Source organism: Gymnoscopelus braueri, assembly GCF_963280865.1.
Source record: "Gymnoscopelus braueri genome assembly, chromosome: 18".
Taxonomy (NCBI): domain Eukaryota; kingdom Metazoa; phylum Chordata; class Actinopteri; order Myctophiformes; family Myctophidae; genus Gymnoscopelus; species Gymnoscopelus braueri.
In genome coordinates, this window is record NC_137618.1 from 15,866,984 (window position 1) to 15,880,528 (window position 13,545).

Sequence of the window (13,545 nt, forward strand, 5' to 3'; positions counted from 1 at the left end):
ATCTGTGTAACCACTTTAACCATTATTGTTATACTTTGGCTATTTTTGAAAAATGGTTTCTTTTTTTATTTTTGGTGCAATTCTTTGAATATATATATATATTTTAAGCTGATTTTTTGTACTCAAATCTTTGCTTCTGGGGGTCCCTGGAACAACATATTTTGAGATGGGGGGTCCGTGGCCAAATACATATTATTTTGGGGGTTCTTTACGTGAAAAGGTTTGAGAACCACTGATTATAGCAACATAAGTTTTTTCAAAAAACTATTAGGATTTAGAAGAGATTTGTAGTATCCCCAGAAGCAAAGATTTGAGTTAGAAAAGTTCCCTTTAAAAAATATATATCCCAGGATTTGCACACATTTTCATGATTAAAAAAAAAATAGCAAATCTACAAGCTCATAGTGCGGCACTCGGTGCCGTGCTATGAGCTTGTATATCTGCTATTTTTGAATAGCCAAATTATAAGATAATGGTTTAAGTGGTCAAAATCTAAAATGACTGATGCTTTCCCGGTCTTAATGGGTTAAATCGTTGCTGTCGGGCAGAAACCTCTGATCTCCATATTTTAACTTTTTTGTGTTTTTTTCCCCCGTAAAATACTGCCCTACTTGATCATATTACAGCGTCACACAAAAGCATCAAAACTTCGCGCCGCGTTTCGAGCTTGTAGATTTTGCTAATTTTTTTTTGAATCCTGAAAAGTAACAGTTTTGGACATATGAGGTTTCCAACCCACAGAGACGAAATATTGTCATTGTCCGGAGGAAACCTTGTATGTCCAAAACTGTTACTTTTCAGTAAATGGATACAATGTAGTTATTTAGTCACAGAAGCTCTTGTTAATACTTTTTATTGGTTAGAATATTCATAAAACCCACAGGCAGGCCAGTATTTTTTTTACTTTAATTTATTTTCAATTGCGACAATAGCAGATCTATAAGCTGTGAGCTTGTAGTTCAGATATTTTTGATCATTTTGTAAGGCATTAATTTACGGAAAAACTAAACATAAAAAGTTGAAATATGGTCATGCATAATTTGCCTGACAGCGACGACATGTATTTACTAATTCATAGAAAATGTAATTCGAAAAATAAAAATAAAATAATCTTCATCGTCAAGAAATGTGATAATATTCCATGGCGAAGCAATCTTATGCTGATTAATATTTGGTGAGAGAGAAGGTGGTCATCTTGGAGTGAAAGCGGCGTAGCTGTTGAGACGTAATGGGCCTGTCATCCTCCATCATGTAAACACTCGGTAGGGCTCAGGGGTGCACAGATGGGTTGTGTTAGCGCCCGGCTTACAGCGTTAGCATTCAAGCTGCAGAAAAGCTGGCTCTTGACAGGAGGTACAGCAGGGGACAACTGGACTCGGTTTATGTTGCAAATGTGCATTCAGAGTTTTTTGGAATCACGAGTTGGATGGAGATCACGGTTTCAAGATGTTGCAAGATGTAATTGTGGGAATCCGATAGCACTCCGATTTATTTACGCTTAATTAGAAGTAGCAATACCACATGTAGAAATACTCTTGTTACAAGTCCTGTAATCAAAATATCATTTGAGTAAAAGTGCAAAAGTATTGACAACAAAATCTACTTAAATAGGGTTTCATCGGTTAATGTACTGTATGTTTTGTAATGTAAATCTACAAAGTAACTTGTAACTAAAGTTTTCAAATAATTGTAGTGGATACAAAATTGCCAAAGCACAAATTATCGAAAAAAAACAGAAACAGTTAAAATATGGATAAAAAAATATGCCCCGACAGTAACGAAATACTGTAAAGTGCAAGTACCTCAAAATGTACAGTACCTGTAGTTACTTTCCACCGCTGCATTCTGACGTCTGTCTCTTTCTGTCTCTGTCACACAGCACCCAGGAGCTACGTGGAGTCGGTGGCCCGGTCGGCGACAGCGGCAGGCGGGCTCGAACCGGCAGCCGCCTCACCAGGAGAGAGGAGCCCCAGTCCCTCCTTGTCCTCCTCCACCAACACCCTGAACCCACCTCTGTCCAGCAGCAGCCCCATCCAAAGCCCACAGAAGTGAGTGTTTGTCATACATATACATACATACAGTACTTACTAGTGATGTGCGGGTCAGGTTTTTTCATAACCCGCCCCGCAGGGGAGCTCAACCCGCCCCAACCCGTCACGCAAAAATGAATATAAATCAACGACCCAGCTCGTCCCGGAACCCGCCCCCCAAAAAGAAACACATAAGCAAGTCCATTCAATTGCTTGCCAGAGAGAGAGAGAGCGCGCGCTCCGTGGGTTGACCCGCCCCGCAACAATTGCGTCTAATCTATAAACCGTCCGCCCGCCCCTGCGGTTCAACCCGTGGGACCCGCGGGCCACGGGCAGCCCACGCACGCATCACTAATACATACATTTTGGACATATGAGGTTTCCACCCGACAGAGATGATATTATGTATGTAGCCTACTGAATGTCACTCTGTACTCAAATATGCCCAGTAGAGGGTGCTGAAAAATTCCCAAACAAACTTGGGCTGGAACAATTTAAGTAGTATGCCTCTCTTGTTTGTGTGGGGTCTTCTCCCTTCCATATACTGTATACTGTATGGACATAGTATATCTTTACTTAATATATTGTAAATAGGTAGGTAAAAAAAATAGGTATAATAGGTATCAATATCTAGATAGCCAAGTATACTGTACAAATATTACTATTATAATAGCATTTATAAAGCGTTGTTAATTACAAACTGTCCCCATAACTAAGACTTAAGTGTACGTTGATCTTTCTTCCTTTGCAGTGACGGCCACATGGTGGCAGAGAGCAGCGTGAGCACTCCGTCCCAGCAGCAGCCCACTACTGATTCAGCCTTCTGCTCGCAGCCCACCGAGAGTGCCTACCACCCCGCCCCCACCCCCACCCCTTCCTACCAGGCTGCCAACGCGCCCACCCCTTCCTACCAGGCTGCCAACGCCCCCACCCCTTTCTACCAGGGGGCACCAACCCCTTTCTACCAGGGGGCACCAACCCCTTTCTACCAGGCTGCCCACGCCCCCACCCCCTCTGACCAGGCTGCCCACGCCCCCATTCCCTCCTACCAGGCTGCCCACGCCCACCCCCCTTCTTACCAGGCTGCCAGCGCCCCCACCCCCTCTGACCTGGCTGCCAACGCCTACCCCCCTTCCTACCAGGCTGCCAACGCTCCCACCTCTCCCTACCAGGCCGCCAGCATCCCTATCCCCTCCGACCAGGCTGCTAGCGCCCTCTCCTACCAGGCGGCCAGCGCAGCCCCCACCCCTTCCTACTTGGACTCCTCCTCCTACCTTGGCACCGCCGCCGCCCCTCCTACGCTCTCCTATCTCGGCGGCCCCGCCGGCAGCCCCCACCTGGGAGGAGGCGGCTACGTGACGACGTCCTCCGAGCCCGGCCCGGCCCCCCCCCGCTCAGCAGAACCGCCCGCCCAGCAGACCTCGTTCAGCCACAGGAGCCCCCAGGCGCTGCACTGGATGGCCGGCCAGGCGCCCGCCCACAGCCCCGTCCTGCTGCAGCGCTCGGCGGGCTACCAGGCGGGCGGCGGCGGCGGCGGCGGCGGCAGCCCCGTGACGGGGCGGCAGCCGTCGCCGGCCAACGGCTACGACGTGTCCATGGGAGGCAGTCCCGTCCTGGGTCGCCGTCCGTCTCAAGGAGCCCTGCAGGGCAGTCCTGTACTGACCAGACAGGCCTCCACCGGACAGGTGTTTATTATTACGTATACCTCTTACAGTCATCTCCATATTTTAACTTTTTATGTTTTTTCGTAAATCAATGCCCTACTTAACTCATTCACTGCCACAATTATTGCTGGCCCACTGCCAGAGATTTTTCATCGAAAAAAAAAAAGTACTCAGGAGCCAAGATACAGAATTTTTAAGTTTTAAGTTAACAAGGAAGTGGATTGGAGTCTAGATCTTCGAAAAATCATATCTCCTTGGTCTTTGGGTCAAATTTGAAAAAAAAAAAAGTATTATTATTATTATTTTTTTTTTTTTTAATTAAAATTACGTTTTTTACGTCAGTGGCAGGATTGGTAAACGGGAATAATTACGTCAATTACGTCAGTGGCAGTGAATGAGTTAATCACACTACAGCGTCACACAAAAGTATACAAAATAGCAGATCTACAAGCTAGATCACTTTTTGAGCTTGTCGATCTGCTATTTTTGGGAATCCTGAAAAAGGCTTGTCGATCGGCTATTTTCGGCGAAAGCTTTCCCCACGATACTGAAAAATACACTAGTATAGAGCCCTGAGGGACTCCGCTCAACCATATGGGGTTTAAAGGAGTAGTTCACCTAAAAAATGACTTATTTCCTATCAGTTACACACCCCATGAAGCCTTGAATTCAGATTTTTTTGTTTTTGTCGCATTCCTATGCCAATAATTTGATGACTGGTCGGAAAGATGCTAATGTATCCGGTATAGGAGACTCAAAAGAGTCTCCTTTGAGTCTCCTACCGGAGTGACCGGCGATAATAACATTATTGGCTTTGGAATGCGACAGAAACAAACAAATCTCCATGAATTCAATGCTTCATGTGGGTGTGTAATTGATAGAAAATAAGTAGTTTTTTGGGTGAACTACTCCTTTAAGTTTGATAATTTCCCCCCCCCTGTTGCACTCTGCTTATGTGACCATTTAAATCGTTTGTTGCCTGGGGCTCATGCCATTTACTATCAATTGTTACAAGAGTTTTGAACTCACTCTGCGCCGTGGCTCCACTAATGCAGTTCCTATGGTCATATGCTACAGGTGTCCATGCAGCGGAGCCCGGTCCTCAGCAGACAGCCGTCTCTGGGCCAGAACCTGCAGGGCAGCCCCGTGCTCAGCCGACAGCCCTCCCTCACCCACCAGGGCAGCCCGGTCCTGGGCCGCCACCCCTCCATATCGCAGATGTCCTCCCAGCGGAGTCCCAGCCTGGACCGACACCCCATGCACAGCGGCTACACCACGCCGGACGAACTGAGGCACGGGAACCTGTCGCGGCAGAGCAGCTCCTCCGGCTACCAGGGACCGCCCACGCCGTCGTTTCCGTTGTCCCCCGCGGGCTACCTGGACGGCAGCGGCGGGATGATGCCGATGGGGGCGGGGGGGTTCCGGCAGGGCAGCCCGGCCCCCCCGGGTCTTCAGCAGCCGCAGCTTCCCGAGAAGCGACGCATGTCGAGCGGAGAGAGGCCGAACGGAGGTCTGTCCTACGGCACGCTGAACGGCAAGATGCCGTCCCCTCTGTCGAGTGGAGGCAGCACGCCCAGCTACTTCCACACGCTCCCCGACTTCTCCAAGTTCAACTTGCCTGGTGAGGAGCAGAGTTGGGGATATTAAGCGTTTAACTGTTAACTGACGATAATAATTTGAAATTATTACATCAGTTAAACAGTTATTTTATATATAATAAAAAAAAAAATTGTGTGTTTTTGAAGGGGAGGTACTTTTTTTTTACACTTGCTTGCAGTCACCACATGAAACAGGCAGGAAACCGCATAATTGCAGATGAAAATCTCTTGATGGTCTGACTAGAGGTTGAGGAGCTATCAGCAGTGTTCTAACAGCAATTATTCAACTTGTTATGAGTTGATTATTACTGTACATGAACGTCATATAAATACAATTTATAGTCTCACCATCTGATGACGATGTAAGCCTGGATGCCATCTGTGTCCGTTCCCACTGCGGGACACCGGATGGGATACTTAGGATGGATTAAATGCAAACGACAAATTTCCCCCCAGGGATCAATAAAAGTAGCCTGCTGCTTATTCTCTGATCCACATCGCTGAGCAGCCGTTCACCACTGTCCTGCTCTACTCGTGTGTGTGTGTGTGTGTGTGTGTGTGTGTGTGTGTGTGTGTGTGTGTGTGTGTGTGTGTGTGTGTGTGTGTGTGTGTGTGTGTGTGTGTGTGTGTGTGTGTGTGTGTGTGTGTGTGTGTGTGTGTGTGTGTGTGTGTGTGTGTGTGTGCGCGCGTGCGAGCAAGGTGAAGAGATGAGCTCGACATATTTATTGTTGATGTCGGGCAGAAACCTCTTATCTTCATAATCTAACTTTCTTTTACTACAGCGTCACACAAAAGTATCAAAAGTAGCAGATCCACAAGCTCGAAGCGTGGCGCTTGGCTTTTAGATCTGCTACTTTAGCTATATTGGAATTTGAATCCTGAACAGTAACAGTTTTGGACATAATGAGGTTTCCACCCGACAGAGACAATATCCTGCCATGCTTTACTTTTTAGTTGGTACCAGGAATTTGCTTTCTTAAACAAAAAAATACATACTACGTATGTACTGTAGATGAAAAGGACTTTCAGTCTCACAAGATTTAGGTCTGTCTGTCTGTCTGTCTGTCTGTCTGTCTGTCTGTCTGTCTGTCTGTCTGTCTGTCTGTCTGTCTGTCTGTCTGTCTGTCTGTCTGTCTGTCTGTCTGTCTGTCTGTCTGTCTGTCTGTCTGTCTGTCTGTCTGTCTGTCTGTCTGTCTCTCTCTCTGTGCTGTTCTTGTTCTCGCGCGGCCAGTTCCAGATGCTCTCGGGGTAGGATAGCAGTGGTCGTGGCTTCCAGCCCAGTGATCTGGCAGCCATGTCTCTGTCTGTGGTGTGCCTTTCGAGTCCGTTCAGAGTAGCGCGGCCACTAATGTGGTGAGAGGCACAGACAGACAGACAGACAGGCAGACAGACAGACAGGCAGACAGACAGACAGGCAGACAGACAGACAGACAGACAGACAGACAGACAGACAGACAGACAGACAGACAGACAGACAGACAGCTACAGAGCTCATGCCCAGGGCTCCTTGTTCGGGAGAGGTTTAAACCGTAAACCAGGCATTTTGTGTATTCTCGCCCCGTTGCCAGAATTTGTTATTGCCTCGGGACACATTCTCAAACTGTTTTCCATAGATTCTATCCATTTGGCCCTGGCGGGTTCATGATTCCTTATAAATCAAATCATATCGATATGGCGTACTACTGCTTCCAAAATCATGACCACGATATGAAACATAGAACATTAACATAACTTCCAAAAATAATATTTAAAGAAAATGTAAGAAATGAGGTAAGGTTTTTTTTTTGGGGGGGGGGGGGGGGTGCATGGGGTTTGGAGGGGCTTCTGGCAAGTTTCCTTGGCAAGCTGTCGTTCCTAGAGTATGTTTTCTATGACTTTATTGGGGAACCAGCCAGTCACAGCGCAGTGCAGTGAAATGCCTTGACTTTAGTTGAGATGTATGTCGGAGCTTCAGGCCATACTTGGAGTGACATTCCTGTGAGACTTTCCCGCTGACATCGATACGGCTTGGCTGTCACATTTGTCTACAGTTTAAAGCCAGGCACAGCGGTGGATTACATAGTAATCTTGACCTTAGAGATTGAGCTGTGACACCTCTCTGTGACACTGACATTCCTTCTCCCTCTCTCTCTCTCTGTTCTCTATAGACGGGAGTCCGGAGACACGGCTGAATGTCAAGTTTGTCCAAGACACGTCCAAGTTCTGGTACAAGCCAGACATTTCCCGGGATCAAGGTGAGGAAGCGAATTTAATTACATTTTGCATCTAAATCATCGGGACCAACAGCACCATCCATGCTTTAGGTCAAACAAGTGGGTAAATAGATCCAAAGGTAAATGATCCAGGAATAATTGGATTGCTAACATCATTTATACCAAAGACTATAAAAAGCGGGACCCAATGCCTCCCTGCTTGGCACTCAGCATCAAGGATTGGTTGTTTACACTCTTGAGAGTGTAAAATGAAACCAAATGGACCCATAAGGGTCCATTTGGTTTAATTTTGCGCTCTCAAGAGTTAAAGCTCTATAAGGGTCCACTTGCAGGGCTGGATTAACACCTCTCAGTGCCCCTGGGCACTGGAACTGCAATGGGCCCCCCCCTCATGCACGCGCGCTTTAGCGAGAAAAACTTTCTCGATTCGAGAAAAACTTTTGACATTTGACATCATTTATTTATTTCATTCGTATTAGATAACTGCAAAATGGGGATTTCTTTTGTGAAAGAAAAAAAACTTTTTTTTTCCTCATTTTTTTTTGTGCCCCCTGATGCCCAGGTGCCCCTGGGCACGTGCCCAAAGTGCCCATATGGTAGATCCGGCCCTGTCCACTTGGTTACCAACTCTTCCATCATTTAGCTGGGGACCACCTGGAACCCCCTCAAGGACCACTGGTGGTCCCCGGACCACTGGTTGAGAACCACTGTACTAGCATCATGTCCAGGGGGGTGTACATACAGTACGTACCTCAAGATGCCTCACGCTACAGAAACAGGAGATAGTCTCCTGCCCTATATGGGCCACATGGCTCGGGAAGGCCTACTTACTTTACTACTTCAAACTCTTGCCGAGCTTGAAGTCACTGTGTTAATTGAATGTAGCGCATTCCGAGGCCAGAGATTTCCTGACGTCTGCACTCTCGGGGTTTTGCATGCTCAACTCATGCACGTGCACATGCGCACTTGCGCGGCCACAAACAGACACACACATGTTCTCTTGCTCATGTGTTTGGCTGTGAGGTCAGTGGATGTTCCCTTCTGCTTTTGCTCATCGCTCCCCCTCATTGGATTAGCTCATCTTAAACACAAGCACATGCTCCAACTGCCATGACATCACACCACACACACACGCACACGCACACACACGCGCACACACACACACACACACACACACACACACACACACACACACACACACACACACACACACACACACACACACACACACACACACACACACACACACACACACACACCCACACACACACTACTACACTTGTGAGGACATACGTAGTGTGCCGAGATGCATCGTGAACTTCTAGATTGGCTATTTCAGTGCACAACACTGAAATTAAGTATTAATAAGGCATAACTCCGATCCTAAAACCTAAACCTAACCTCTAAATCAGGGGTCTTCAACACGGGGTCCTTGACCCCTAGGGGGTCCTCAGAGTAACTACAGGTGGTCCGCCAAATCTTGAACATTATGTGCTTGTAGATCTGCTATTTTCGGAGAGTTGGTGTAGAGGGAAAAGGAGCAGACCAAGTACAGAGCCAATGGTCGAGTTGACCAAATATTGAGCGTTTAAAAGGTTAACTGTCTGAAAAAATACACATTAACATGAATCCAACATATTAATAGAAAAGATAACGTGTATCACACAAGTCTATGAAGCCATCAATGAAACCTACAGTATGAAAAGGTTTAATCTGCAACACAATGTTATACAATATGGAGTGGGTGGGAGTGGATCCCTGCTTCATCTCTCGCTCAGCTAAGGGGTCCTTGGGCTGAAAGACGTTGTCAAGTCTTAACTCTAACCCCAACCTGAACCTTGTCCTAATTGTAAGCCTATAGCTCCCCAAATCTTTTGTTTGACCATAAAACAACCTCTTCTCCAGAAAAATGGTTTCTCACAATGTCGCTGTTTCCTCCAATTCTGCTGGGGACATTTGGTCCTCACAAAGTGTAGTGATACAAGTACACACTCACACAAAATGACAGACACATGTGCATGCAAGCACTGAGACACACGCGTACCGCACACTCATACTCAATGGCATGCATGTGACTCACACGCTCGCACACACACACACACACACACGCACACACGCACACGCACACACACACACACACACACACACACACACACACACACACACACACACACACACACACACACACACACACACACACACACACCACAACAGTGGTGTAAAGTAACTAAGTACATATTCTCAAGTACTGTACCTAAGTACAATTTTCAATACTTTTACTTCACTACATCTCTGAGGAAAATATTGTACTTTTACTCCACTACAATTATTTGAAAACTTTAGTTACTAGTTAATTTTCAGATATAAATTATCATATTATAAAACATACATTAACTACTTCAGCCCTATTTTATGCATAGGCTATTTGAAAATAGCAGATCTTCAAGCTCACAACGTGTCGCATCGCGACGTGTTGTGAGCTTGTAGATCTGCTATTTTCAAACATTTTAGTACTTTTACTTTTGGTACTTTAAGTATATTTTGATGACAATACTTTTGTACTTTTGCTCAAGTCACATTTTGAAGACCAGGCCTTTTACTTGTAACAGAGTATTTTTTATATTGTGGTATTGCTACTTTTACTTAAGTAAAATATCTGAGTACTTCTTGTCACACACACACACGCACACGTGCGCGATGCACATGCACTGACAGCGTTTGAACAAGCACTCCCAGAAGGAAAGCCACACATATGCGGAGCGTTAGGGAAACATCTGCATGCGCCGCTCTTCTCGTCCGTCTTCCTGCGATGCTCTGTCACATGTGGACGTTGATGGAAGATCCCATCGTTTGCTGTCGGGCAGAATCCTCTTATCTCCATAGTCTTAACTTTGTATGTGTTTTTTTGTAAATTAACACCCTACTTGATCATACTACGGTGTCACGCAAAAGCATCAAAAAGTAGTAGATCCACAAGCTCGAAACGTGGCGCAAAGCGACGCGTTTTGAGCTTAATTGTGGATCTGCTACTTTTGCTATTTTTGCAAAAAAAAAGTCTTTTTTTGGGGGCCAAGGAATTGGCAAATATTGCTGATCTACAAGCTCTTTGAAATGTGTTTATTTGTGTTTCTGAAATTTAGTTCATTTTATTTTTGAAAATCTTTTGAAATAACAATCTAAACAATGTTTACTCGTTACCCATACAATTTGTTCTGTGACCCCAAAAATTGTTCCAGACGACGACCCATAGTTTGGAGAAACATTGCTTTTAATTGGTAGCACTATTGTCAGCTGATGCCAATAGTGCACAAGGTTTTTACTTCTTGTTCCCACAGTGACATTGAAAAAACCTTGTGGTCCAGAAAACCCTTCAGTTGAAAAACGTCATCCCAAAATTCACTTCTGCTTGGTTGTCAGTAAGAAATGAAAGTGACGGGTTGACCCGCCGATAGCCGAGTGGTTAGGGGGCGCGTACCACATGGGCTCAAATGCCTGACAGCAAGGCCACGGTTTGATATCTGGCCGGCCAGGGGTGATTTAAGCCAAACTTTTCAGCCCGCGACCCCCCAAAATAATCATATTTAAACTGGGGGGGACCCCCCCCCCACCCTAACAAGCACTTGGAATTGTAGGAGTTGAGGCATTAATATTCGGCTATTCTCACAATGTTGGCCTCTCTTAGGTAATATGTTTACAATGTGGTCAATTTGGTATTAACACATTGGGTGCCAGCATTTTTTCATAACAACTTACAGTACGTTGGGTGCCAGCATTCTCCCCATTGACTGCGCTTTGCTGTTTAAAGCTCTAGACTCCACGAGGAGCAAATCCATGTAAAAAAAAACATCCATTCATGTTGCGCGATGACCCTGGCTACAGCCTGGAACGATAACATTTCACTCGCGAGTTACAATGGGGGGGGATCGCGCATCGCGCATGACCGGTTTTCCCCACCGGAAACAGATTCGGAGATATAGGTGTTTTAAAGAAGGAAATAGACAGGAAGTGGATGGGAGCCATGTTTTTGTTTCCGGTGATCTATCTGGCCTATCCTTCTCAAGATCACAATGGGTACTCCCAGAGCTGCTCTAGCCCCGCCCGTGTGGAGAAAAACGAAAAAAACAAAAAGACATATTTCACGGTCTGGACCGTGTTCGGCACCAATGCGCTACTCTGTGAAAACACGGTCCAGACCGTGTTTGGCACCCGATGTGTTAAAAAGGTCTTAAAAGTCCTTAAATTGTAACTTTAGAAATGTGCAGATACCCTGTATACACTTACACTGTATGTTTGTTTGTTCACTGTTGAGTGAGAAAACAATGTTGCACATTAAGCTAATCATCTGGGGACGACCCCCCCCCCAAAAAATCATTTGGGGGGACCCCCCTGGGCGATCCCGACCCCCAGTTTTGGGAACCACTGATTTTAAGCAAACATCTTAACACTGACGTTGAACATAATGTGTGTTGGCAGCCATCAGCCTGCTGCGAGAGAGGGAGCCCGGGGCCTTTGTCATCCGGGACAGCCATTCCTTCAGAGGCGCCTACGGACTGGCCATGAAGGTGGCATCTCCACCGCCCACGGCACAACCAGCCAAGAAAGGTAAGGGAAGTACTTAGAGAACAGTATTAACCAACTTAAAGGGATAGTTCACCAACAAAAATAACTTTTTTTCTATCGATTAGTCACCCCATGGAGACTTGAATTCATGAATATTTTAAGGCAATCATTTGATGACCAGCTTACCGGTAGGCAGCGGCTCCGGTAGGAGACACAAAGGAGACTCTTTGTGTCTCCTACCGGAACTGCTGCCGGTCATCAAATGATTGGCTTAGGAATGTGACAAAAACAAAAAAATATCCATGAATTCTCCATGGGGTGACTAATCGATAGAAAAAAAGGCATTTTGGGGGTGAACTATCCCTTTAAATCCTATATCGTTGCTGTCAGGAGGAAACCTCATATGTCCATATTTTAACGTTTTGTGTTTTTTCGTAAATAAACGCCCCACGTGATCATACTGCAGCGTCACACAAAAGTAGCAGATCCGCAAGCTCTTGAGCTTGCGGATCTGCCACTTTTGCCGTTTTTGAAGTAGAATCCTGAAAAGTAACAGTTTTGGACATATGAGGTTTCCACCCCAACAGCAACAATATGCATACATCATTGACCTGGTGTCCTCCAGGGGTCTATACTCGGTCCTCTCCTCTTTTCCCTCTCTTCGCCGGAAACGGCCCGGTCTAATAAGCTCCACAACGTGTCGCAACACGACACGTTGTGAACTTGTAGATCATCTTTTTAGCCCAATGTTTGCCTAGTTTTTTTTGGGTCAAAATGTTCACGCAAATGTTCATGACAATGCCCAGAATAGAAAAGCGAGAGTTCATGTGGTTAAAGAGTGCAGAAGGTTCATGGCAAGCTAAGAAGGCAATAAATCTGGATTCACTCTTTTTAGTGTGTACTTTTAATGGACTGTTGCATAACATTCTGTCTTGTAAAAAAACATTCCCTGGCATTTACCGACCCAAGCAATTGTGTTGTACAAAACATTATTGGGGGGGAGGGAGGAGGTGCAGGAGTATTTTAGACCTTTGTTTATACCTCCGAAGGGAAATGCAGATGCCACTGTAAGCTAGCAGCCGGAAGACAGACCCGACCGCGGGAGAAGGTGTAGCAGTTGATTGTTGCTGTCGGGGCAGAAACCTCTTATCACCGTATTTTAACTTTTTGTGTTTAACGTACTACAGCAGGGGTGGGCAACTTTGATGATGGAGAGGGCCCACTATATTTCCACACTCACTCCTGGGCCACATTGCATAATACCGTCTCTCTGTTTTTTAAACTTTTTTCACCCATTCTATGTCACACAAAAGTAGCAAAAATCTGGATTCCAATCTTGAAAGAATAAATCTGGATTCCAATTCAAAAATAGCTAAAATAGCAGATCTATAAGCTCAAAACGTGTCGCAGAGCTTGTAGATCGGCTATTTTAGCAATTTTTGAATTGGAATCCAGATTTTTTAAATGGAATCCTGAAAAG

General features: G+C 45.6%; 1 protein-coding gene across 12 annotated transcripts in view; it reads left to right on the forward strand.

The window, feature by feature from the left end:
- The window catches only part of tns1b (tensin 1b), a 320,096-nt gene that overhangs the window by 289,178 nt on the left and 17,373 nt on the right, over positions 1 to 13,545 (forward strand). For all 12 annotated transcript variants that reach the window (XM_080456570.1, XM_080456568.1, XM_080456569.1 and 9 more), the window contains 5 exons: positions 1,880 to 2,048; positions 2,782 to 3,715; positions 4,772 to 5,315; positions 7,440 to 7,526; positions 11,979 to 12,107. In XM_080456570.1, coding sequence (XP_080312696.1) covers positions 1,880 to 2,048; positions 2,782 to 3,715; positions 4,772 to 5,315; positions 7,440 to 7,526; positions 11,979 to 12,107 — 1,863 coding nt within the window. The remainder of the gene's footprint in view (positions 1 to 1,879; positions 2,049 to 2,781; positions 3,716 to 4,771; positions 5,316 to 7,439; positions 7,527 to 11,978; positions 12,108 to 13,545) is intronic.